This window comes from Xiphophorus maculatus, chromosome 5, assembly GCF_002775205.1.
Source record: "Xiphophorus maculatus strain JP 163 A chromosome 5, X_maculatus-5.0-male, whole genome shotgun sequence".
Taxonomy (NCBI): domain Eukaryota; kingdom Metazoa; phylum Chordata; class Actinopteri; order Cyprinodontiformes; family Poeciliidae; genus Xiphophorus; species Xiphophorus maculatus.
Window position 1 is genome coordinate 3014690 of NC_036447.1, and position 27760 is coordinate 3042449.

Here is a 27760-nt window from a genome sequence, read left to right on the forward strand (position 1 = left end):
TAAAATGCTGTAATATATCCCTTTTAGTTTGATCATTTGGAGATCAAAACATGAATCTTTTGCTTTTTTCCTTTTAACATCAACATGTGAAAAGCTCTTTCTGCTAGTCTTCGCATCAGTCCAGTTTATTTCTGATCTGGTGATTATTTGGATTAACATAACTGGATACCAAAATATGCAGAACATTTTCATAATTTTTGCTACAGAATTTGAACCAGGTGAAGCTAAAACTGCCACTTTAGGAGTTTTGTTTAGAACAGATTTACAGGCAGAAAGATTTAACTAATTTTTTTGTCTTAAATGCGAAATGTTTATAGTTTTTGTTGAGTTTTGGCTTAATTATTATTGAGTGTGTTTTTGTAGACTGTATATTCCAGTTAAAGAATAATCAAACACTGAATTAGTTGGCATTTATTCCAATAATCTATTAATTACTACTAATTTGAGTAATTGTTTCAGGCCTAAATATAAATAAGCCTGACATCGACAAACCATCTGGGTAAAATCCAGGAACCGTTGGTGGATTTTGGTCATCAGTGGTTGGATTTGTTCTCCAGCAGCACTGAGGTGTATAATTATGATCAGGTGACTCCTCAACTTCCTCAGTGAAGAGTTCTTGCTATTTTAAAACTTACTCTGACTGCTTATGACTACTCCACACAACCCCACGTTAAAGTAGCACAAACTCCCTGCGGTGACATAAACAGAAGCTTATTTTGTTGTTGGGTTAGTACATTTTAAAGTCTGTAAAAGTGAACAGAACAGGCAGAGGTGGTGGTGTGCATATTACTGACCGGTCTGAAAGGTCAAAGTTTTCTTCACTGACTGTTTTTACATTATAGATGTGTTCAAATCTTTGTTTATATTCTAAGAATCTTGGAAAAAAAAAAAATTTTTGATTGCAGTGTTTCAGTTAAATAAGAAATGCAATTAAAATCACATGAAAAGAAGTTTGTTCAGTCGGTAACTCATTAAGAAAATCCTCCAACTACTTCCTGTTTTCTTTGTCGTTTCCTGCAGTAGTAAGATCCGGCTGTTGATCATGTCACTTGTGTGATGTGAAAAAAGAGTTTCTATTGTAGTTTTGCAAAACACATTTAATTTGATACGACCGAAAAAACACCTCATTCTTACACAAAAACTTTTTATCAAAAAAACGACGTATTTCAAATCGGGCCGTTTTGTGGTTAATGAAAACGCAACCACTGTTTCAGTGAGACAGAAATGAAGAACAGACGCCTTCAACTCAAGCAGGATGCTGCAGAAACTGTGGCTAAAAAGATGCAACTCTTTTCACACCTCCCACAATCCTCAGAATAAAAACCCGAATCTGAATCACGTCTAATGAGAGGCGCCGTTTAAAGCAGAGAGCGCTTTAATGCTGCTGGTTTTTACTCTTAATTAACTGACCTCAGCAGCACCTCATCTGACGGTTTCTGTCATCGAATGGATGAAAGGAGAAACATCGTATTCATGAAGCTCTCTCTCTCACACACACTCTCTATCAGCAGGCAGCAGTGTGAAACTGAGCTGTAATAACTACCATCAATACTGATTTCCAGAGCTTGACACCAGCATCATTACACCGACGCAGCGGCGCTGGGTAAACACTGCGATAACGCATTTTCCTCTTCAGTTATGTTTCAGTAAAAGTCAAGTCTGCTGCAGATGTGAAGGTTCATTGAAACCTCACAACTGAAGCAGAAATTAGAAAAGTGAGTGTGTGTGAGTCCTTTTCTGGTCTTTGTATTCAGATTCAGTATTTTTACCTGAAAGCACACAAAGCTTCTGATGCACAGAAACTGCGAAGAAAAAAATTAATGCTGGAAGAGCAAACCTTAAAAAAACCTACAAAAAATCTATCCTCTAGATGGATGTCTTTTTGGTTTTATTATAAGTAAAAAAAAAACATTTATTTACTTACTTTTTGTTTTATTTTAAGCAAAAAATAAATTAAAGTATTATTAGCAATAAAAAAATATCAGTTATTAGTAATAATAATAACTAGAAACTAGAGATCAGTTCTGAAATCTGGGTGAAGTGATGGATTCTGACCTGAACCTTCAGAGCCACATAAAGACAGTTACAAAGTCGGCCTCCTATCACCTGAAGAACATCTCCGGGATTAGAGGATTTATGTCTCAGCAAGATCTAGAGAAACTCACGTATCTTTAGTCTCATTGATTCCTGCAGCAGCATCTTTACAGGTCTGACTAAAAAAAATCCTCCAGCTGCAGCTGATCCAGAATGCTGCTGCTGCTGGTGTTCTGACTAAAACCAGGAAGACAGATCACTCAGTTCTACAATCCTTACACTGGCTCCCTGTAGCTCAGAGAATAGACTTTAAAATACTTTATAAATCACTGAACAGTTTAGCACTGTTGTCATAGCAACCTTCCAGACCTCTCAGGTCCAAACATGGAGAAGCAGCATTCAGCTTCTATGCACCACAAATCTGGAACAAACTTCCAGAAAACTGCAAAATAGCTGAAACACTGAGTTCCTTTAAATCAAGACTGGAAACCCACCTGATTAGAGTTGATTTTGAAACATTATAAATGAAGCATTAATCAATAATCTGATGTGTAACTGCAGCAAAATGTAATGTTTCAGTTGTTCACTGTGTTTCTGCTACTTTATATTTTTGTCTTTATGATGTAAAGCACTTTGGCTTGTTGCTGAAAGGCATTATACAAATAAAATTGTATTTGAACTAAAAAATAGATCAATTCAAAAATGTATTTTTATTAAAATATATATATATATATATTAATCATTACTGTGGTTGTGTGTAGATATCTGAGTAAATTCAGCTTTGTGCTCCCAGTAAAAAATGACTGGAATTGTTGGTGTTCTGGATAGAAAACATTTAATGTTCTTGGTCACTGAAAACAGAGATAATTCAGAATAATGATGAAGGATTTAATCTCCCTCATCATTATTCATTTTATGTGTTCAGTTGCTCCATCTTTGTCTCATCACGGCTCTCAGATTGTGGCACGTTTTCCTCGGGCTCACAGTGCCAGCTGGTCCTCGCCCATCTCCCCCCGCCCCGTCCTCCCTGTTTACCGAGCTCTACAGCGAAGGATACACACACACACACACACACACACACACACGCCAACGTCTCTCCCACTACACACTCTTCTCCGCTGTTACATAAGAAGCATGCAGAAGCTTACAAATCAGATTATAATCGCCACAAGCCATACTCTCAAAGAGGATAGAGGTTAGTGAAGCAGCGTGGCCAACAGGAACGGCGATGCTGGTAGATGGTTTGGTTTCTAGTGCAAATATCTTAACACACTCGAAATAAAACTAATTTAACGTACAAGTAGCTTTTCAGCAACAAATATAAATTTGTTTAAAGCCAATAATTCCTTAATATTGATGATATTGGGAGATTATTTTACTTCTAACATGGAAAAATGATTTTATAAGTACTTTGTCATTAATATTAAGGAATTATTGACTTAAAGGCTTATATATATATATATTTGTCACTTTGGGGGTCAGATTTTGTTGCATTTACTCAACTTTACGAAATTAATTAAAAGCAGATTTTGGTCCTTAGTAAAAGTCACTAAACAGATGCGTTCCTGTTTGCTAGACAATGCAAAACGTCTGGTAATAAAAAGATGAACACATTTTCCATAAGAGCAGCGACCACATATGGCCCTTGGCCTGCACTTTGGACACCCCTGATCTAAATTATGGCAGATGTTTATATTTTATTTCCTCCTTGCCTGGATTAGGGCTGTGTGTTCTGTGGGATTAGCGCCACCCTGAAACAGCTGCAGTAGGATCATTTAAGCGTAACCAGGAGTGGATCTTCATTCGTCCAGAGGACAGATCTGTTCTCAGGTCAGCCAGCGTGATTACAGCTCTGCTGCTAATTAAGGGCTTAATGTGCTGGACGTCCCCAAATATCCGGGGTGTCTGAGGCCCCAGCTGAACCCTGGCAGTCGTAACGCAGTCAGACCTGTTGTTCAGCAGTGGAGGATGGATACAGACCAGCTTTACCTCACTAAAGTATTCATTCCCTCAAAGGTTTGCATATTTCAACAGATTATGTCCCGTAGATTCTGTTCGATTTGAGACCAAAGTTATAACATTTGTTCCATTTTCAGCTGATTCAGTTTGCTTTCACACTGTACTGTGTCAAATGGCAAAGACTAATTGAAAAACCTGTTTCCCTCCTCACCTGTGGGGGCGCTGCACCAAGAACCACTGTAGGAATCGAAATAAAAACCTCTGAAGGCACTGAGCGCCGTCACGGCACAATCTGTTCAGAACCTTTGGCTCATTTGTGCATTCGCTGAAGAAATACTAACAGATTATCAACAAAGTGTAACATATTAACTTATATTAATTAAAATACTACTTGTTATAAGATTACCTATTTTCCTAGACAAGGTTATAATTTAGTTAAAAGATTAAAAATAGAAAATTGTGTATTGGACTTATGGGACTGCTAGCTGAATCCAGGAATTTTACCCAAGTAAGAGTAAAGATAATTCATAATAAAATTACTCAACTAAAAGTAAAAAGTCAAGCATAGTAAAAATACTGTCATTTTTGTTTTCAAAAAAGTTACTCAAGTGAATGTAATTGAGTATATTTAACTAGTTAGTACCCAACTCTGGTTTTGGTAAATGTAACAGGAGTGAGTGGATTTATACTCAGATTAAAAACCAGACAGACTGTTTAGTACTTAGACTGTTTAGGCTAATCTGCATTGGTTACAGTGATTTAATTATGGCTATAAAACTAAAAGAGGAAGAATAAAAACTGATGGCACTCTTAAGATTTTAATTAGTAAAGTAAAACTCATTTTAAAAAGATGCAGCCCTTCAGTTCTGCAGTACTTTGGGTAGATTTATCCCATAAAAGCCTGATTACCTTCCCTGAACTTTGGGTGTTTCAGTGTATTTGAGCTGCAGCAAGAGGAAACAGGACTGAGGGTGTTTTAATGCTCCCAGGAGCATCAGGTCCTCCTGGTTATTGTCCAACAGCAGGAGCTGTCCTCCTGACAGCCTCTCTAATCACTCCTGTCATTTTTAATCTCCCTCCTCCACCGTCAGTGTATTTAAGGCAGGGACCTCCATGTGCCCGGCCTGGATTAGATGGGTGACCAGTAAAGTAGGAGGGGCCAGCGGGTGGCGGCACATTGGGCCCCATGTGACCAATGCAACGCTAAAATGGTGTTTTTTGTAGAAAACAGATTCACGTGAAACGAGATGAGGCAGAAAATATTAAGAGATTATGTTCATTAACTAGTTAATTTGATGAGACTGTGGCTCAGTGGGTAGACGTCTTTCAAAAGTTGTCATATCAGGAATCATATTTTCATCATCATATCCATTCAATTAGAATATTTAGTTTGAAAACCTGTTTCAAACTAAATATTTAATAAGCAAGCAAAATTTTTAGTTCCAAATATTGAGATTTAATCTAAATATTTTGCTTGTGACAAAAATATTTAGATTAAAGCAAAATATATAGTTTGGTAGCTAAATATTTAGCTCTGAACTAAATATTTAGTTAGCAAGCTAACTATTTAGCTCCAATAAAAAATTTGCTTTAACTAAATATTTAGCTTGCTAACTGAATATCTAGCTGAAAGCTTAATATTTATCTTGCTAAAAATATTCAGCTCAAACTAAATATTTATTTCTGAGTTATCTAAATGTATATCTAGCCCAGAGATAAATATTTGGCTAAAATGAAAATTCACTTGCCAATAAGATGAAGAGCATTTTCAAAATAAAAGTTGGGTTCTGTGAAACTTTCTATACACTTCTGGTGAGACTGAAAATCTTCATTGCTGATGCGGTTGGTTTGGATCCATTGGTAAACGTCTATATCGCTTTTAAAATGGCTCAGCCTTGGTTTTTAGCTGAAATGTTCTACAAGAGGAAAACAAACGATGATAAAGAGATTCAGACTCTACAATGATATGAAAAGTTTTATTCTGCCATATGTTCTTCATCTTTTAGTTTTTAAGGTTCTGCAGGCTGAATGTGTTTAAAGGGTTTTTTTCTCTCTGTTCAGTCTTTAAAGTGACAATAGCAGCACATTTGCCCAAACTAAGGAAGCAGATAAGAGAAAAACTGCAGATGGAGCGATAACAGAAGTCCAGCCAAGAGACGACACAGAACCTGAGAGATCAAATCAAATTCTCAGGATTTTTACCTGAAAAAGATTTTAAAACAGGCGAAAACTGAAAACAGCCGGTCAGTATTTTTACCAGCTTGAGAGCTCGGATCCTGCAGCAGCGGCTTCACTAAAAAACAGAACATTATTGTGGAAATGCTTATGTGCTAACCTGATAAGAAGTCAACAAAACACTCAAACTCTGCAGCATGTAGTTGATCAGATTCAGAGGTAAAATTCTACTGAGTCAGAACCAGAATCAGCTTTAATTGCCAAGAAATTTGAATATGCTTCTGTTTTGTTCTCAAGACATTTAATTATGAATTATATAAAAATAATTATTGGAAAATTAAACTTTTTTATGTAAATATGTGTATATATACAGTGTTTCTGCAAAAGAGGAAGAAGAGGTTGTCATCAAATAGACACTGTGGAGGAAGAAACTGTCTCTGCTGCGCCGACTTGACGCTCTAAACAGTTTGTGTCCAGGATGTGTGTGGTCTGCAGAGATGTTAGCTTCCCCTTTTCTCACTACAGACTAGTAAAAGGCAGGGCAGACTGAATGATGGACGTGGGTAGGCCTATCATGACGACAGTAAATTGTCCCAGAAGTTATTGCAATAAACAATAACGTTGTTGTTGGCAATAGCATAATATTTCTCATCACATTCTCAAAAATCTATAAATTTTAAATTCTGATGATCATTTAACACTGGAACTGGAAGACATTGCAAATATGCAAAATAAATAAACAAAACCACAAATAAAACAAAGGATGACGTCTCTCTAAACAACATTGTCCTTCAGAAAAAAGGGCTTTTCAGACTAAAACACCAGGATGAAGATTTCTATCGTCCAGTTTCTTATAGAGTTTGTTTCAATTGATCATGCTCTTAATTGATTAACTGATATATTGCTTATTGCGACAGATCTGGCCATGTAGAAGATGACAGGGTGGTGCTTCATGGTAAAAAGTCATTTCTAGCATTTGGTATGACTATCCTTAAAAGGCATTTACAGGAGGATTGCTGTCTTTTTAGCATAATTATGGAAATCTTGTGAATTTTTAAGCTGGTGTGAAGGCAACGACCCTGATCTTTCATATTTGCTGCTTTTGAATCATCCAAGATCAAATTAAGAGAATAAAACCAGAAGGAAGAAAAAAACCAACAAAGCTGAAAGTATTAAGCTGCATGCAGCTTCACTTTATTCAAGCAATTTAGAGAAATGCCAAAGCAGATGCAGGAAGAGATCACACAAGGCCCTGGGCTTATGCACTGCAGATATTATATTGTAATATTGTTGCTTCATGTTCTGTGAACTGTGTAATCTATTCCAGAAGTTGAGCTTAAGCTGCAGATACTCTGTGTGTCACACTGTGCCTCAGCCTTTTAATAGCAATGTGAGAGCGTGTCTCACACAGGTGTGAAGGAGCTGCAGTTTAAACTCTGCTGCTGCGTGTGCCAAGAGTGTTTCCATTAAGCTGCGTGGGCAGATCTCCGTTTCTGCAGAGAAAATACCTGAAGGCGGCCTGCAGGTGAACCGGCGCTGTTGGATAAATACCACAGACCTGCACCCAAATACCAGCCTTTACTGAAGGATGCAGGTCAGGGGAGATCAGTTCATACGTGAGAAAACAATGTTATAGAAAAAACGCAAAATAAAAACGACACTGCAATAAATACGTGAATTAAATACAAACAGAACTAGCTAGTCAGTTGACAATTTGTATGAAAAATAAGCAAAACAGTCATATTTTTGTCCAAGTTTGTTGATTATTTTTGTCTCTTTCAATCAAAGAGCTGATATTTACAATAGAATATACTTTCGTACAGATTCATACAGTGAGATTATAGATTACAGTCAACAGAAATCTTTAGATGTAACAATTACAACTGGATTAATGGTGATTATTATTGAAATAATCGATTAATTATTGACCGAAGTATACAGAGTCTAAAAAAGGCCTTTTGCTGAAAGAACAGGACAATTAGAGCAGTAATTAGGCCAAAACTGTACAAAAATGCATTTTGGATTTAAGATAATAAAAAACTTTTGATATTTTTTAGCTGCAGATTCATCTGCTGCTACAAATGATCAGGCATTCGCCATAGAAATGCTGCATCGTTGCATTTTAGGTAATAAAATCTTTACTTTCTTATTCAAAAGTAACTTTTTATTGTAGTTAATTGTTTAAAAGGCAGACAAATTATCTACAGAATGTGCCACTTTTTAAAAATCCAAATAGTCAATTAATTATCAATAACTAAAATAATCGTTAGTTGCAACCCTAGAAAGGATTTCTAAACATATTTTGCATTAGAGTGACAGACAGAGAATATCAAAAATATTTGTGGAAAATTGCATTTTTTCCAGCCTTTATAGTCCAACAGCAGATTTAGCACCAACACTCGTTTTCTATTCACTGCTGGACAACAAAGACGCAGTGCGGAGGTTGTTTTCTAATTTTTGACTTGAGTTTTGTACTTTATGACATTTTGAAGCAATTTGTGATTTTTAAAATTTCTCATTGTGCGTCAGACTGAAGATATCGCTTTTAAACAGACAAAAGTTTCTGCAGTTTCTGCAGCAGTGACTCATATCCTGTCAGTGAGAATCAAACAGAGGAGTGTGAGAGCTGCCCAACGGCGGGGTGTGTGTGTGTGTGTGTGTGTGTGTGTGTGTGTGTGTGTGTGTGTGTGTGTGTGTGTGTGTGTGTGTGTGTGTGTGTGTGTGTGTGTGCGTGTGCGTGGGTGTGTGTGTTGACCACAGCCTGTCTGGAGAACACACTTTTTCTGTACTAAAACGTAACTTTGGTTTTAACCATCTAAGATAATAATTTTGATTGACTGATTGATTTTATCTGGACTTTATTTTGGATTTAGCAAAATGCTAATTTTCATCTGTAGTCAGATGAAACAAACAACATATAAACATTTTTGTAATAAAATAATAAAAAAAAGAGCTCAGATAATTATTAGCTGGTTTTATGAGAAAGTAATTTAAGGTTCAAGCATTCAGTATGCTGAGGGAAGTGAAGCATTTCCATAGTGTTGCATTAGATTAGATATTATTATTCCTGAGTCATTGCTTCTTTTTTTTATTTTAGAATTTGTTGAAGGACTTTGTTCAAAGAAGGGACAGAGAGCGTAGATGACGTTCAGTGATCGAACTGTGTTGAGGCTTGTAGCCTCTGCCTGTTTTACCACCGAGCCATGTGGCGCCCACTCCCCATCATTTTTGTTCAAACGAGCTGATTAGATGAGTCCATCTCCGCCGTGCAGTTAGCGGTGACGTCTCTTTTGCACCACTGCTGTTAATTCCCACAGCCAGCTGATCTGCTTCAGGTTCACTTCACTCTGCCGTCTCTGCTGCTCGCCTCACCTTGTGGTGTCCTTCCCTGGAAAGCAGATTCAGCCAGAGGATCGTGGGCGCCGCGCCGTTAGCATCGTGGCTGCGCAGCAGTGAGGGTCGGCTGCAGAGTGAGACGCTTTAACCGAGTCCCCTGTGCCTTTAAGAGACTGAATATTATAGGTCACAGTGAAAAATAGACATCACTGTTTTGGGTTTTGTAAGCCTGTCAGAGAATAAAACTAGGTGTTTATTTTTAATATTTTCACCATATAATTCATGCATTTCTAAATGTCCTAAAGTTGCAAACAAAATATTTAATTTGCAAGTTAAATGTTTGTTTCAGAACTAAATATTTAGCTTGTAAATGAAATATTTAGCTCCATAATAAATATGTAACTTACAAGCTAAATATTTAGCTTACAGCTTTTCAGGAAGCAAAATATTTAGTTAGCAAACTTAATATTTACCTCCATATATTTAGTTTGACTACATGTTTAGTTACAAAATAAATATTTATTTCTCAAATAAACATTTACTTGTATATAATTAATTTTGATCAAAACTAAATGAATTAATTCAATTTATTAAATATTTTGTTTGTAAACAAAATATTTAACTTGAACATTAAACTTATAGTTAAGAAGCTAAATATATATTTGGGAATTAAATCATTATTTAAGAAAAAAAATATTTAGATCCAAGCTGAACATTTAATTAACAAACTAAATAAGCTAAATATTTAGTTTGCAAACTAAGTATTTACAGTAGCTTGCTGCTTATTGCCAAACTAATTTGCACATTACCTAAATATTTAGTTTGGACCTAAATATTTAGTTTGCAAGTTAAATATTTAGTTTGTAACTGTGACATTTATAAATGTATAAATTATATGGTGAACATATGACTGAAAAATTAAAACCCATTTACTTTTCTCTCTGTCAGGATAATTAAACCAAAACATCGCTGTTTATTTTCTACTGCGTGACTTTATAATGGAATATTAATCATTAATCTGCCGATTTATTGGCTGTGATGTTCATCATGCCTCTTCTTTACGTCTCAGCCTTGAATCGCCGTCTGCTCAGATTCTGCAGAGGAGTCTGGGTGTTGAATCTGGCAGCCGCTGTGGGCAGCATCATCCGATGCCGCAAAGCTTTCAGTCAGATCGACCACCAGCAGATTGTTTACATGCATTCAGCGGCTCTTCCTCTGTAAACTACAGAAGGAGTCTCTCCCTGCAGACGATGCCGTTATTCACTCATTTATCTGAGGAAATAACAAACTGACTGTGGCTGTCACACAGCAGACACAGAGTACCTGATTATCATTCATATAGACGCTAGTCAGCTTTTCAAACCGTAAACAATTTGCTAAAACTTTCTTTAATTTTAATTGCAGTAAAGGCTTAATTAGGGAATTCCCGATTCGTTAGGCGTTACTTCCCGATTAGGGATTGGACGCATATAGTTTATTCTAAACAAAATTAGGAATAATAACAATTAGTATCAATCATTATGTGGTGATTTGGAGTCAGACTGTAAAGAAACAACACAGACAAAACAGAATTAGCTAAAGGTGGGAGAAATGTTGCTAACTTAGGGTCATTGTAGGAACCTTTCTTTATAAAAGCAACTAATGTAGGAACCTTCTTTAATGTAACACTTTGAACTGTTAACTTCAAGAAAGTGGCATTAAAAATGCATTGGATTAGGAAACAAAAGTGATGAATTTAAAGCTATTTGTGTATCCTTCATGACTTGGGGATCCTTTACTCCAAATGCAACTGTTTGCATTCATTCAAACATACAAATGATGCTTAATGTCCAAGCATGACTGAAGTTAAATATTGACATACTGCAAACGACTAAAAATGCAAAATGAAAAATATCCAAGAACAAAAGTCATTGTTGATGTCGAGGCTGAAACATTTAATAACAACATCTGTAGGTTGCAGTAAGAAGAAAGCCACTGTTGACACAAACAAAGCCATGTTTGCTCTTCCCCACAACAAGGGACTAAATACACATTCACACCACACTTTTCAGATTTCTCTCTGTGGAAGATTGTTGGAATTGATGAGTGACTCTTCTTCCAGTTCATAATTATTTTCTATGGTGTGTTGGTCTATCACATAAACTCCTAGTTAAATACATCAGAGTTTGTTTGACAAAATGGGAAACGTTTTAGGGGTGTGAATATTAACTACAGCTGTTACAGAAATGTGAAAGAAAGGACTAACAGACTGAAAAACTGACTTTTAAACTCCTGTGATTTAAGCTTTTTGTAGTTTTAATGCATGTGGCTAGGTTTTTATTTGAATTTATGATGTTTTTCTCATTTAATTGTCCAGTATTTAATGAGCATATGACAAAGAAGTTATTTTTACTAACACGCTAGCAAAAATCCCAGAGTGGAAAATGTGGATTTGTTGCTCACAGTTTCTAAATGTCACAGAGAAAATGTGTTGTTTTTTTCCCTCAGATTTCCAGAGCACAACATTTAAAATCTCAGACCAAAGAATAGCTGCTCCATCTGTCAGAGAAACGTAAGACAATGGCTTCATTATGCAGGGTTAAATATTTCAGCGTGACAAAATAAAAATCTGGCCCGTTCTCTCATGCTGCCGCTCTGAGCGTTATCAGCTCAGATGTCTTATTAATATCTGCGAGTGCTGAGTGTGAGGCCTGGCCTCACTCCTAATTTCCATAGAAATCATGAACTATTTTATCTGTGCATGCAAATCATTACTGCTGCTGCAGCCAGATAATTTCACCTACTTCATGTTTCATCCAGGCAGTTCAGGAAAAACCGCCAGTAAATCCAAAATAATGTGGCCAGAATATGAGTTTAAATAAATATTCAAGTTTCATTTTAATATGATCATGAATCTGTCAGTTTTCCTTTATTCCATTATGGGTTTTTGTTTGTTTGTTGTTGTTTTACAAAAAAAAACTTCATCTGACCACATTACATTGTAACATTTTCAGCTGAAATATGATCAGAATCTGTTGGTTTTTCTTTTTGTATTATTTTATCTTATTTTTATTTTATTTTATTACAAATGTGCTGTGGCCAGAATAAATGTGTTTAGATAACTAATGACGGGCTGCACAGTGGTGCAGTATGTAGCACCGTTGCCTTGCAGCAAGAAGGTCCTGGGTTCGATTCCCGGGGTCGTTCTCTCCGGGTTCTCCGGCTTCCTCCCACAGTCCACAGTGGTTTCTCTAAATTCTCCCTAGGTGTGTGCGTGTGTGTGTGTGTGTGCGTGTGTGTGTGTGTGTGTGTGTGTGTGTGTGTGCATGGTTGTTTGTCCTGTCTGTCTCTGCGGCAGACTGGCGACCTGTCCAGGTAACTCCGCCTCTCGGTCCGAACGTTAGCTGGAGAGGCACCAGCACCTCCTGACCCCACTAGGGACAAAGGTGTATGGAAAATGGATGGAGAAATAATTTAAGCTTAATTTTTAACCTAAATACGATTATAGTTCTGTCAGTTTCTTTACCTTATGACATTCTTATGAACACTGCCAAAAAATTCAATGTCATGTTGCCAGAATATATGTTTAGATAAGTAATCACACAAAATATAATTTTGAACTTAAATGTGATTATAAATTGTACTTCATGGTATTGTTTGTTTGTTTGTTTTTCTTTTTTCTTTGCCAAAAAACTGCCAACAAATTCAATACAATGTGGCCTGAATATGAGTTTAAGTAAATTACCAAGAACCATTTTTAGCTGAAATATGATAATAAATCTGTCAGTTTCCCTTTACTTCATACTATTATTATTATTTTTCTTTGTTTTTAGTGTAAAATATAAATATGGCTAGAATTGGTTGGAAGGCGATAAAAGCATGAAAGTTTGCACAAATGTTTTTCAGATGCAATTAAGATTAGAGGTACAGATAACTGTAATGATCATTTGCTAAGAAATCATTTTATTGTATTGATTAACTGTTTACAGTCCTGTTTGGAAGATGAAGAGGTTTCTATTACCTTCAGCTCTATTTTAAAAGCAACTTCTCAGTTTTTGCTGCTTTTCTGAGTAATTTGAACTCACCTGCTTCGTTTGCTCACATCCTGTGCATCTCCTGCTGCTCTGGTCTGACAAAACAAAGCAGGAGAGACGTTCACATTGCACCTTCACCTGTTTCCATGGCAAACATGTTCAGGTTCTGTGGTAAAAAAAAAAAAAAGAAAAGAAAAATCAATGACGGGACGTGTAGCTTCCCTCTGAGTCTGTAGATGTGCTTGTGCTCTGCATGGCTGCCAGGTTATTAGGCATTTTCACATGTGGGATCAAAAGAGACTCGGATGACTCAGAAAATCTTATGAAGCACAAACTGCTGCCACAAGCTTAGTCCTTAAAAAATAAAACCCCAATTCTCTGTGCCACATATCATCCCTCTGTGCTCTGCCACTTCTACAGGATCCGTTTTATTCGCTCCATTTAGGGTCGTCACGCCGATTTCACAGGAAAGTAAGGAGCAAAGACACATTTAGGACCTTAACTGTCCTTCATTTAAGAAAAACAACCTCTGCTGTCCAGGCGCTCACCATCTCTACTGTCAGACAGCGTGACATTTCCCTGCAGCCAGTGTGTGGCCTTGTGTCTCACTGCTGCCCCCTAAAGGCATGTAGCTGCATCACACCCAGGAGCAGGATTTCCAGATGACATTGAGGAGGCAGGAGGAGAAATTTACAACAGAGTATCAGGGCCACTGCAGAAAGAACAAACAGATTAGTCCAATGAATAGCTCAGAACATTCTAGAAAAAACTTGAACATTTCTGAGTTTCAAAAGTCAAAAATGTTAAACTTTTGAACTCAGAAATTTCCATGTTTTCTGAGAATTTGACTATTTGAAAATGGGGGGGGGGGTTATAGCAAATGTTTTTCTACAAAATCTCTGACATTAATCTCAAAATTTCTGAGTTGTTTCTGGCATTTTTTGTCAAGCTCCGAAATTTCCCTGGTTTTTTTTAGAGAAAATTTTTTAGATTAATTTTCACATATTTTTCCTAGAAAAGTTTAAACTTTTCAAACTCAGATTTTCTTTCTTTTTTTTTAAATAAAATATTTTCAAGATTGATCTCAAAATTTCTAATTTTATTGACAGAAATTTACTCTTCCTTTATTTCTTTCTATTTACAATGAAAGAAATATTTATACGCATCATAAATATTTCTATATTTGTGCTTTTTGCAAGGAAGTACGTTACTCCCAGCTTGTTGATGTGTTAAAGCAGTAAAACAAAAATAATCTAGCTGTAAATTATTTAGAAGATACTACATTTCTTGTAGTACTTTTGCCAAAATGTATTTGTTGATTGTTCCTGAATGTGTTATGTTGGTTTGAAAGATGTTAAATAAATCCTCACTGTTTGTTTATTTACCTAGTAGCTTCTTGTTGTTTGTTTTGCAGAGAGTGAGCGAGAAAGTCGGAGGAGCAGAAGGAACGAAGCTCGATGTGGACTTCACTGAAATGGAAAAGGCATGCCTCAGCTCATTATTATTATTATTGTTGTTGTTTCAGGATGTTTTAATGTCTTTTTATTACTATTTTTATGTTTTTTGCCCCCTTATAGATTTTGTCCATTTTAGCTTTTATTAATTCCTAAAGCATCATTACATTTATCTCGCCGTTTCTTCTGTCAGTCGGCTGAAATGTGTTTTCTATCTGCGAAGCGAAGCTGCGTGTTTTGACCCGCTCTGCATCGCTCCCGTTTCCTCTCCCTGTTTCTGTGTTTGGGTTTGCAGAGGGTGGACACCACGGCTCGAGCCGTTCTGGACATCATGACCAAAACCACCGAGTATCTGCAGCCCAACCCAGGTGACGCACCACTGCTGCACTACTTTAATGTTAAAAAATGATGTGTATATCCAAATATTTTATCTTACAGACCGCGCTGGCACATGTTTTGAATATTTGATGATAAATCTTTACATTTCAGTTAAAACGGTGGCTTCCCTGCCATCCAGTCCAAAACTTTAGGCCTGGCTATGTTGAGGAGGTTAACTGTGAAAAGTTTATTTTTCCAAGATATAAATTCTTTTTTTTTTTTGTCTGTAGCACAAAGTACTTCTGTTCTAGAACATTTAAAAAATGTTTATTGGTTTAATTTTTATACATTATTAATAATTAACTATAGTTACAGTAAATTGTTAGTTTTTTGGAATCTTTTTAAAAATTACCTAAACAAGAAACCTGAAGTCATGAGAAGTTTAAAACCTTGGAAAAAGTTGCTCATATTTTATTCTTTTCAGTAATTTGTTTAATAAATCATGCTTTGTAATTAGGAACATAATTAAATCTAAACTTTTACAAAACATGAGTTTTACAAATGGCCTCAATAAACTTGCAGTTTTTATCATTTCAATGAGGACAAAACATTTTAGTTGAATCCCCCCACCAATATATTTTAATATAAAAGTATTCTGTTTTTATTATATTATGTGTCTTTTTTGCTTAAAATTAGGAAATCTATCAATGAGAGCCAATTTAATAATTAATAATGTCCTAATAACAAATCTTGCTGGGCAATAAATTTCCCCAGAAGTTATTGCGATAAATGTTAATATTGTTATTTTTAAGTAATATTATTGCGACAAGTCAATTCGTATGCGTTATTTGAAAATACTCGTTTTAAATTACAAACAGCAACAATGGCAGTGTAGTAAACATGCTAATCAAGCCCTGTTTGTCGATTTATATACAGTATCTATTTTTTAGTTGCCGATTGATCACGATGGAACGCCAAATATGTGAAAAGTTTAATAAACATCAGCGATATAGCTGTAAACAGCCCACAGTATTTAGATTTCCTCTGTTTTATTGTGTTTTGTTGTTGTTGTCCAGCAACCAGAGCCAAGATGAGCATGATGAGCTCCATGTCCCGTATGCGGGGGCAGGAGAAGGGGCCGGGCTACACGCAGACCGAGACCATCCTAGGAGAGTCCATGCAGCGGTTCGGCCGGGAGCTCGGAGATTACTCCAACTTTGGTGAGGCTGTGGGCCTCGAAGCTAAAAAACACAGAACCACTCCTGAGAAAGAAAGTTGGTTTTGAAACTTGACATTTGTGGCTGCAGGTCTGGTTCTGATCGACGTCGGAGAGGCCATGCGTGAGCTGGGTGAGGTCAAAGACGCTCTGGACATGGAGGTGAAGCAGAACTTCATTGACCCGATGCAGAACCTTCACGAAAAAGACCTCAGAGAGATCCAGGTTGAGTGTTTTATTCACAGCAGCAGCAGCAGCTCGAGTTGGGCTGGAGTCTGTCCGCTCACTGTCAGTTTGACCTTGGCAGCACCACCTGAAGAAGCTGGAAGGTCGCCGTCTGGACTTTGACTACAAGAAGAAGCGCCAGGCCAAAGTGACGGAGGACGAGCTCAAAGCGGCGCTGGAGAAGTTCGATGACTCCAAGGAAGTCGCAGAGCAGAGCATGTTCAACCTGCTGGAGAGTGACGTAAGTCTCACACATCCACAGCCGGCCCAAAATGGTACGGGGCCCTGGGCAGAAACTGATTGGGCCCCCTGGTCCTGTTGAGAACCTCACCACCACTAACAGCGATTCAGTGGAATCTGGGTTGAGTTTAAATGGCCAAATCTAAAGTCAAACACGGATAATTGTTTTTTATTTGCTGCATCTCAGTCTGTCACGATTGTTGCAGAGATTATTGCGATAAACGATTACATTGTTGTTTCAAGTAATATAGTAATAGTGCAAGAACACATTCTCAAAGATCAATAAACTTTAAATTCTTATGAACTTTTCACGCTAGAACCAGGAGACATTTTAAATATCCAAAATAAAACAAAACAACAAATAAAATTAAGTCCTCCAAAAAAAGGATAGTTGAGACCAAAACACCAGATCATTACGATTACTTGATTTATTGCTTATTGTGACAGGCCACCAGCTGCAATACAAGAGTATCGTTTATAGAAATAACTTCTGGGACAATTTATTGTAGAGCAAAATTGGTTTTTGTGACAGGCCTGATTTCAACAAATATGCAAAAAAAAAAAAGTTTTATAAAAGCTACATAATGCAGCTTTAATTTTCCTTTTGGATTAATTAAGAAATTGTGAACTGAAATGAATTTGTGAAGAAATATAAAGAAAAGTTAAACTTATCGCATCAGATTGTAACTATGGTAACAACCATCAAACAATTAACAAGTTTCTTTGCAGCTATATTAGTAATATTTCTGTGCTGAATCCATCTAATTTAATATAACATTATTCCAATTCTTAATAAACATATAAAAATCTTTAGTGTGTTAAAATTTGAACATTTACTGAGCACCTGTGTTGGTTTCTCCATCAGATCGAACAGGTGAGCCAGCTGGCGGCGCTGGTCCATGCTCAGCTGCAGTACCACACCCGGTCCGCTGAGATCCTCACACAGCTCTCCAGCAAGATCGACGAACAGTCAGTACCAGCGCCTTAGAGTTTCATCCGGTCTAACAGAAACCAACCCTAAAGAACGATGGGTGTTAAACGTTTGAGCCGTATCCTGCTGAAACCAAACGTTTTGTTCTCTGCCAGGATAAGAGATACCTCCACCAAACCGAGGAAAGAGTTCATACCGAAGCCTCGCACGTCTCTGGACTTCAGCATCAGTGAGAACCACAATGGAGGGATCCACGGCGCTCGCTCTCCAGGTGAGGCTCCGCCAGCCGCCAGGAGACACAAAATCCTCATTCAGCTTTTTATAGTCAAGGAACATTTCTGGACTTTTATTTCTTCTTTGTCAATTTTCTGCCAGTCTTTCAAAACTCATTTTAAAAATATTTGTATTATTAATTTTCAAGTCAAAACAGTCACAATGCAAAACCACAAAATCTTACCAAATAATTTTGGTCTAGTTTCTTCTGCATATATCTTAGTACACTTGAAATAAGAAAGAAAGAGCTACTTTATAAGTACTTCTTCTGCAAAATATAGCAGGTTGTTTTAAGTGGATATTTCCTTAGTATTGATGGAAAAGGTTCTAGTTCTGCTGGCAGATTATTTCACTTATAACAACATATTCCTCCCATGCTATAAGTGAAATAATCTGCCAATAGAACTAGAACTTTTTCATCACTATTAAGAAATTATTGACTTAAAACAAGCTTTCTTTTGGCATTTAGCAAACCTAAAACTGCACAGGTTTAGTAAGGCAGTGAGAGAAAAAGTAAAACAAAAAATCTACTTCTAACAAAGTATTTCTCCTTATTTTTCCTCCAGCAAATGTTGCACTGGATTGTTTGTGCAGATAGTAAACTGACTGAGAAGCAGATGTTCGTTTAATTTCTGCAGCTTCCACTGTTTTTATGTGTGCAGCAGCTATATTGCAACATTTTTCAATATTCTAGAGTTGGGGTTTTCATTTCTGGAAATATTCAAGTTTATTTTTGAAAACTTGGGACTTAAACATGTTTTGTTCAAGTCCCAAGTAAATAAAAATTACAATTAACAACATATTAATGTATTGACAAATAAATCCAACAGGTAGATGTAAAACAGTCTCCATTCTACATAAAACCAATTAAATATGTTAGAAAATTAAATTAGTACATTTTTTTATTATTATTTCTGCAGCATTTATCAAACAACTCCTCATTTTCTCTTTTCCTTTATGATTTCTGTTTTTCCTGTAGGTGCCAGGTCTCCAGGTGAGCCAGGTCAAACTTGTTCCCACATCTCTGTTCTAATCAGTTCATTTTCTCAACATTTCTTCCATTTACACTGAAAACTCATCAGTGCGTCTGCCTCTTTCATTCCCTGACCCCCTTTACTCCCTCGTGCTGTTTCTCCTCTCTTCCCCGTTGCAGCCAGGTCTCCAGGTGAGACAGTTTTCTAAGACAGTTGTTGCTCTTAAATGTTTTGAACCAACAACAGAAAATCAGGTGCCGTCTGCTCATCCTGCAAAAGGAAACCTGATTGATAAAGACCAGAACGTTTTCACCAGCAGATGAGCATTTGGTGTTTCTGTTTCCATGTCGAAGGTTTTCTGATTTCATCCCTTTCTTTATTTTCCCACTTCTCCATCAGTTTGCCGTCCGGCCTCAGTTTCGTCCCACGTTCTTGTCACGCTAAACGTATCATCTCTTCGTCTTTTTCCATCAGTTCATCATTTCGAGCTAAAAGTTTGATTGCTTAAAAATATTTTCTCCTTTCCTCTTCGCAGCAAGATCTCCAGGTGAGAAAGAGTGACTTGGGAAGGGATGGAAAGTTTCTTGACCACTCTTCATTTTTTCCATCTTTGTGTCTTTGAGGATAAATTTTTCGTTTCGTTTTGTTTACTTTTTGCAGTGCAGTGCTGTTTCTTTCTAAACCTTCCTTCCTCACCAATCTTTGTTATTTGTAACTGAAGTCTTTAGGAAATGTGCTTGTTTCCTCTGAGTTAAATGAAATGATGTAACTCCCGCGTTTATTTGCATGCAGCCAGAAAGTTTCCCCCCTGGGAGCCAAGAAATGACTCAGTGGCATGAAACGGTGCTTGAACAAGTTCTTGAACTTTTCCACATTCTGTCATGATATAACCAGAAAATTTTCAAGAACATTTTACGTGATAGACAAACACAGAATAGATCGAAATAGTGAAGCAAAATTACAAGGATGCAGAGTTTTTAAATATTTCTGATAAAAATCTGAAAAGTGTGGCTTGACTTTATAGGTTTGTTCAAAGTTTAGGATATATGTTTTTAACCTAACCCTACTTTAAAGGGGCAGTATTATGTAAAGTCGACTTCTCTGAGCTTTACATTGTTATTCTGTCATGAAAAACAAACCTGGAGTGTTGCTTTCATCCTTTCATGCATGTTTGAGAAATCCTTTAGTCTCCATGGCAACCATTCAGTGGTGCAAAATACCTCAGTGAACCTAGCTCCGCCTTAAAGACGCAGCTCCTCCTCAGAGCTTCCAGCACACACTCCCTCCCCCCACTCCTTCAGACTAGCCAGCAGCAATTAGCAAACACCTGGTTGGAACTACACAATATGCTGAGCTCATTTTATGCTTCTCAGTGCTACGCCAGTAAAAAAAGTTGCTAAAGAGTTAATAGAGGAGAGATGTTTCAGAAAGAGCAGGAATTTCTTAAAGAGACAGAGGCCAAATTTCAAGGCGTTAAATTACAAAGTCATATTTGGTATATAGAGCAGTTTTATGACTGAAGTTTACATGGTTACTAGATTGTGCAATAAAGTGGCACCATGTACCTGGAAATCACATAATACTGCCCCTTTAAACTCCTTCAGGACTTTCTTCCTGATCCTGCGTCCTGTTCCTTCTTCAGGATGCTGGTTGTTCTCTAGGGTTTGTTAAAAGAATATAACTTGGTTGAGTGCAAAACAACATGGAATGTGATTTATTCTTATTCAGAAAAAGCTTATTTGCAAAAAAAAACCCTTGTGGACTAGAATAAAATCAGCTTTTAATAAATATTGAATTCATTAGATGTCTAAACTGGAGGAGTAAATTACAGTATCATCTGCAAATAAATAAATTTGACAGTCAGAATGAACATATGGAAGGTTATTAATGAAGACAGAAAATAGCAAAAGACCGAGGGATGAACCTTGTGATACCCCTTTATCAATGACCTTGAAATCAGAGTAAAAGGGGTAAATAAAAAAAACATATTTCAAATTTTCATTTTTTTGGGCTACAAAATTTGTAAAAAATTATTCATTTTTCTTCCAATTCAACATCATGCAGCACCGAGTGTTAGTTTGACATCAACTCTGAATAAAACAGGTTGTGTTTATGGTTGTAACGTCGCAAAATATGGAAAAGTTTAAGAATGCAGGACACTGTATCAACCCAGCAGAGTCTACTTGGTTGGTTGAAAGACTTTTAAGCCGCCCTAATTTGCTTTTAAAAACACATTGAAGTTTTCCAGATTTCCTGGGTTTCTGAGGGTCTTTCAAAGCTTTTCTTTGCCTTTTCAGTCAGGATGTTTACCAACTCTATTAAAGTCTCTTTTTGTTGCTAATCCTCTCCCATAATTTAGTAAAGTCACAGTTTTTATTAACTAACTCACTCTAGTGACGAAATAAGTGGGAGCATCTTCTCATTGAAACTCTAAAAGTGCATTTCCCAAAATGTTGAGGTTCTGATTCAAAATCTGTGAATCTGATCATAATTTCCCAAGACATAAATATTACAGTTGCTGTGTTTCTTCCTCTTTTTCTCTCTTACAGCCAGGTCTCCAGGTGAGTCTTTAATGTGATTCTCATATGAAGCTTTTTAATCTCTTTCAGCCTTTTCTGATCCTTCGTTTTTCCCTCCCAGCCCCGTTGGACCAGCCCTGCTGCCGCGCTTTGTACGACTTTGACCCTGAGAACGAAGGTGAGCTAGGCTTCAAGGAGGGCGACATCATCACCCTGACCAATAAGATCGACGACAATTGGTACGAGGGAATGCTGCAAGGCAACTCGGGCTTTTTCCCCATCAACTACGTGGATATCTTGGTGCCGCTACCCCAGTAAGACGTCAAGACTAACCAACTGTGTCTGCAATGAATCCCGGCCTCCAGTTCCAGTGTTTCCACTAACCTTTTCCCAAACATTCCTACTAACACAACCTTCACTTTTTCCGTTAAGGCGTCAAAAAGCAATGACACAAAATAAATAGGTGTGAAGAAGTTTGACCAACGTGCAGGGATTCACTAAACTTTTACTGAAAACGGTGTGGGGGGGAAAAAACCCAGCATTGACGTAACGTCCTCTCTGTCTCACGTAAGGTACTTTCAAGCTTCTATAGTCATTTTTGCATTTCGTCTCTGTTGTAGTCAGCTGTCAGTCCATTATTAGTTTATTAGAACAGCTTTACTGATTCTCAGTCTTTGTATTTTAGAAGGTAGAAACTTTTCTCTCATGTTCAGCAGACAAGACAAACTTTCTGTTTGTTCAGCATGAAGCTCAAATCATTTCAACAAAAATCTTTGTGGTAGGTTTTGTGTTAAATTTTCCTCCTTTTAATAGTGGAGGAAAATGACATTTTCCCAAGATATTCATGCAAAGAAGGATTTGATTCAGATCAGATTTAGCCAAAATTACAGACATGTTTGTCAGACTGACCTTTATTTTTCACGCAGCAAAGCATTGTGGCAGGACAAACGTCTGCATGTTTGATGCAACATGGTGAATACTGAAGGTTTTACCTCTTAAAGGAAGTCGTAACTTATAAACATCTTTTATGGTTTCTCATTTTTTCAGTAATCCACAAAATATATGGTTGAAGCATTAAGTCCTTACATATATGCCCCGGTAGAAAACATAGTTCATGTATTGTGACTGAATACCTTAAAAGTCTTAAAGTGAAAGTTGGATTTTTATTATGGGGTTCTGTAGAGTTGTTATTGGCAGTCAGTATCTTACATGACAGTTTGGAGAACCAGATTAATTTCTGATGGAGATTATAGTTTACAGGGTTACTATGATTTTATTGTAAATTTATGTTGTCTTAATTCTACGTCTAAACTCCTTCACAGCAGAATAGGAATTATAAACAATTCTAGGGAGAAAGCTCATTTTTTGCTGAGCGCTTTAGCACTTTTGCTAACTTTGAAAGCATACGGCTGACATCGCTGTCCCTAAATTAACTTTTCCAGATCAATTCTAAAGTGATCATTTACTTTGCTGTTTTATAAACTTTCAGTTGAATAAAGTTTGACATCTGTGTTGAAGTTCTGGTTTTCAAATTTAAGAATCATTCATGTAGTTAGATGTTTATATTCCTGCTCTTATTCTGAAGTAGGGGAAGGCTGTTCTGTTTCCTCTTCTCTGTTGTGCGGTGCAGCAAATGTTGTTTATTCTGTACCCAGAATGCATCACTGTACAATACAGTTTGAAATCTACTTATGTCTTGTGTAAATTAGGCTAAATCAGCAAGACTTAGCAAAACTAAACAACAATAAAACTGAAACATGAGTGACATGTCTCGTCCAAAGAAATACTTCCTGAAGCGCAGCCACACAGGTATGTGTGTACCGACAACCTTATCCTGCTGAAGGTGATATGCTAGGTTGTAAAACATGTTGTGTCATTATTTGTCTCAATATGGTTAAATTTAGCACATTAGCATTAGCTTCTGCTAAGTAAAATTAAGCTAATTTTACTTTATCTTACTTTACTTACCTTTGTTTTACATGATAATTTAGTAAACTTAGTATATTTACTTGGACAAACTTAATTTGATTACTTTAAACAAATTTACTCAACTTTTTTAAGTTGGATTGCCTGTTTTATTTTTGCAGTTTAGTGTTCGCTGCAAGCGATTCATTAATTCCCTTCTTCTTTCACACCAAATTACTTTTATAAGAACAGTTTGGTTGAAAATAAAAAATGAAACTTCAGATTATACATAATAGGTGGTTTAAACAACCGTTTAATGTGGAAGTGACGACAACTTTAAGATTTATGAAACAGTTTGCATCAATTAAATTTATGAATCTGGGTGTTTTTTTTATTTCAGAAATCCTCTCTGAAGTGCTTATCTCTAATCTGAAGTTAAAATACTGACTGCTCAATACTACTAGCAAAACTTCACTTTAAAAACTCTAAACTATGATTATTTAACTTCTCTTTGGAGCAATAGTTTCTTCTGCAGAGGCAGGTGTGGTTTTGCCTTTTAGTCCAATAATTACCCTCTAGTTTACTTGTAGAAAACACTAAGAGGAGAATAATTGTGAATATTTCCAGAAGTACAAGATAATGTGCAAATAGAGGAGTAGACTGAGAATTAATTTATATTTATTGAGGTAATAATAAAAGTTTTTTCTCGCATATCTCAACAGAGCTCAACATTTGTTAAATTGTTTGTGCACCAGATTGTTTTCTAAAAATCAAAAAGTCACGGTTCTTTGTTTTCATCAGCGATGCACACACCATCTCTAAGGCTTTCTACTCTTCTACGTTGACGATGCATTAAACTTTCTGCAGATGTTTTCAGCGTATTAATGTTGATGCATGTAATTTTAGGGGGAAGTGTGCGTATTTGGGTTTGCATATGGCTCATGTTCTGCACAGAAACAAGTAAAGAGATCCTCTGCTGCTAGTGAGCACCGTTTCTGACGGTGTTTAGCTTAAAAACAATAATGGAGGGATCGGTTTACTACATTCAGCAGCGCTACAATAAATGATGCAAAATCAACTATATATAAAAAGTGTTACTTTTATGTCAAAGGGAAGCACAATTTTTTGTTGGCTGGTGACAAATAGTGCTGCAGTTTGAAGAGGTTGTGTATTTATTCATTTTTTAAGCTAAATTCTTCCTTCCTTCTTTCACTTTTTTTTAAAGATTTCTGTGTATCTTTGCCCTCAATGAGGACTGTACAGCTTTTTCTGTGTTTTGTTTTTACCTTGTGTGTATAGTCATGCATCTTCAGTAACGTATTTTATTTTTGTAACTGTGTCAAAAGTATTCACAAACAGTATAGATGTGTATATATATATATACAGTATATAACGCAGAAGTGATGTTCCAAGTTGGGAGTGAGGCGGGTGGAGTTTTCTGTGCTGCACATGATTGTCTTTGAAATATTTTAGTGTTTTGTTTGTGTTTTTGTTCTGTTCTTGCACTGGATTCTATGACTGTACGCTTGATGTAAAGATAAGAAATGTGATGAGTCAATGTAATTTATTCAAATAAATACCAAGAAATGGTTATTCCCTAAAGTCTCTCCAGTCATATGTGGACCTAAGACTGTAGTCTTTGGAGAAAATGCTAAGATGAAAACCAATAAGGGATTCTTTGAAAGGAGTTAAGACTTGATAAAACCAGAAAAATTATATTTTGCATAAAAGAGAAGTCAGCTATCAGCAAACACTGCACATCTGCAGAGCTCATCGTACTCAGTGCAACGCTTCTAAGAACGGTTGTAAATGGCATCATGGCGGAGTACTGTCATGATGTGCTGAAGGTGGAGTGTTGAAAAGAGTAGGAGCTTCTTAAAGAGACAGAATTTCAAGCAGTCGACTACAAAGTTATTTTTGATATATACAGCATTTTTATAACTAAAATTAACTTGATTCTGCTATAAGTTAGTACTATGTGATTGGAAAACACATAATACCTGCTTTTTTAGTTAGTGGTGATTTAACCATTAGTTAATCTATTGATTTTATATTCCTTTATTTAATCAGGTAAACCCCGTTGAGATCTAGATCTCATTTTCAAGAGGGACCTGAGAAAAACACAACATAAACACAACAATTAAAAAAATATGCCATTCACATAAGAAATGAGCTGGAAATAATTAATGGTCACTTTGTTACTGAACTGTTAGTTAATGATGAACTCCAGATCACTAATTACATGTTAAATTACTGGTAGACTTAGTTTTTGTCTTTTCTTGGATAACTAAGGATCTCATCACATGGATATTTGCCATGTGATTCAACATTCATCCAGAGTTGGTTAGTAAGTAGTTAAATTAACTAGAGTAATTTTTTGGGAAGTTACTTAGTTAGTTGTTTTTAAGATTTTACTGGCCTTCATTTGAAAGTAGTTAATGAAAGGTCATCAGGTGGGAATTCAAGCCTGTGACAGCCGCGTCGAAGACCAACGCCTCCATACATGGGTTATGCTTTAGTATTGCTCCTCTTATCTGAGGAAAAGTTCTGGCTAATCTACCCACTGAGTAACTTCACTGAATGAAGAACAAACATGTTTTAACCAAACACTCACCTGCAGTTTTTTGTCAAAGTTTTATATTGAATGTTTGTGCAAAAATGTTCACTTCTTCCTCCTCCTTTTCAAACAGAAAAGTAGTGGTAAGCTAATTATTTTGTTCTTGGTTGTGTAAGCAGGCTTTCTCTACTACTGATTGCTTACATCTTCTTTTTAAAAACCTGTTAGAAATAAATAAATCAAATCAAGGATTACTTTTAAAAAAATGAGGCAAAGCACTTCAGCGTTAATTCACACGGTTGGAAAGACCTCAAGATTTCCAAATATCTGATCAGAAAGCAGATATGACAGTTCGCATCAGTAAAGGCCTTCAGTTCGCCACCCTTTATCACTCAGCGCTTGCAGGGAACTCCCTCGCTCGTCAGCAAACACACACCTCCACGGAGCGCTGCAAGCCAAGAACGCATCAGGAGAAATTACTGCAGGTCTTTAGTTCAGCATTAGAGCATATCATTCTCACTGTCACACAAACTGATCACAGCAAATATGGACTCTGCCTTCAGTTTGTTTGAGCTGGTGTGTGTGAGATGGGTCTCCAAACATTTATGCAAACTGAAAATACAGTACCGACACTACACTGTGTGTGCAGGTGTACACTGTGGATAAAGGGCGTCTCCTGCTCAGTCTTGTTTACAAAACCTTGCCAGCGCCTGGATCTGCCAGAATCGTTATCTGTTGCTTGCCAAAACATCAAACCTAATCAAAAAGCATCATCTGGCCTGGTGAGAGAATTTAATTCTCTGAGATCAGACGACTCTGCTTTCCTTTGCTGAAGCACTTCGGGATTTTTTTCTTGAAAGGTAAAGTTTGACTTGTGTAGTTAGTTATGTGTGAACACACCAGCGCTTCATGAAGGTGCAGCAGAAACTTAACATCCTTCAGAAGTACAACCTATCAAATGAGCTGCTGGTCATCTTCAACACAGACATTATTCAGTCTGTTCTGTGTTCATCCATCATTGGGTGGGTTGCCTGCAACGAACAATCACCCAGGACAGCTCTAGGGTCCAGAAAGGGACAGCTAACATCTCTGCAGACCCCACACATCCTGGACACAAACTGTTTAGATTCTTACCTTCAAAATGGCACCACAGGAACTTACGCGCTTCCATTAACCATAAACTGAAATTACGAAAATATATTTGCTTAATGGAAACGCCAATTTTGAGAAAAATCTTTTTTGATAAAAAGTGTCAATGTTTATATCCATCGCTGCAATATTTTTTACTGATGATTTTTACTTTATTGCATGAACAAACTTATTCACAACTGATTTTAATGTAATTTCTTATTTGATGGAAACACTGCAATTGTGAAATTGTGTTTTTTCGACCTGAGATGTGCAAAAATCAGGACTGAAAACATTACATTTATCTGCACCTTCACATAAAAATCAAAGATTACATTATAGGTTATTATAGTTACTTTTTACATTTTAATGTTTAATGTTTCTCTTCATGTGACCCTTAGATTTGATCAATTCTATCTGTTTCTTGTTTTTACTGTAACACATTGAATTAAGTTATGCATGGATGTTGCTAGCAATAGATTAGCATTTTCTTAAACAGTAGA

At 36.5% G+C, this 27760-nt stretch overlaps 1 protein-coding gene across 10 annotated transcripts in view; it reads left to right on the top strand.

Moving 5' to 3' along the window:
* The window catches only part of sh3gl2 (SH3 domain containing GRB2 like 2, endophilin A1), a 40085-nt gene extending 14911 nt beyond the window's left edge, over nucleotides 1-25174 (top strand). Inside the window, exons 2-13 of one of the 10 annotated variants that reach the window (XM_005797609.2) lie at nucleotides 14932-15000; nucleotides 15267-15339; nucleotides 16366-16509; nucleotides 16597-16730; nucleotides 16813-16971; nucleotides 17836-17939; nucleotides 18057-18172; nucleotides 19154-19168; nucleotides 19328-19339; nucleotides 19684-19695; nucleotides 21698-21709; nucleotides 21789-25174. In XM_005797609.2, coding sequence (XP_005797666.1) covers nucleotides 14932-15000; nucleotides 15267-15339; nucleotides 16366-16509; nucleotides 16597-16730; nucleotides 16813-16971; nucleotides 17836-17939; nucleotides 18057-18172; nucleotides 19154-19168; nucleotides 19328-19339; nucleotides 19684-19695; nucleotides 21698-21709; nucleotides 21789-21985 — 1047 coding nt within the window. In that variant the 3' untranslated portion in view covers nucleotides 21986-25174. The remainder of the gene's footprint in view (nucleotides 1-14931; nucleotides 15001-15266; nucleotides 15340-16365; nucleotides 16510-16596; nucleotides 16731-16812; nucleotides 16972-17835; nucleotides 17940-18056; nucleotides 18173-19153; nucleotides 19169-19327; nucleotides 19340-19683; nucleotides 19696-21697; nucleotides 21710-21788) is intronic. The other 9 variants (XM_023334153.1, XM_005797612.2, XM_005797611.2 and 6 more) reach the window with 9 other exon arrangements.
* Nucleotides 25175-27760: the final 2586 nt, after the last annotated feature.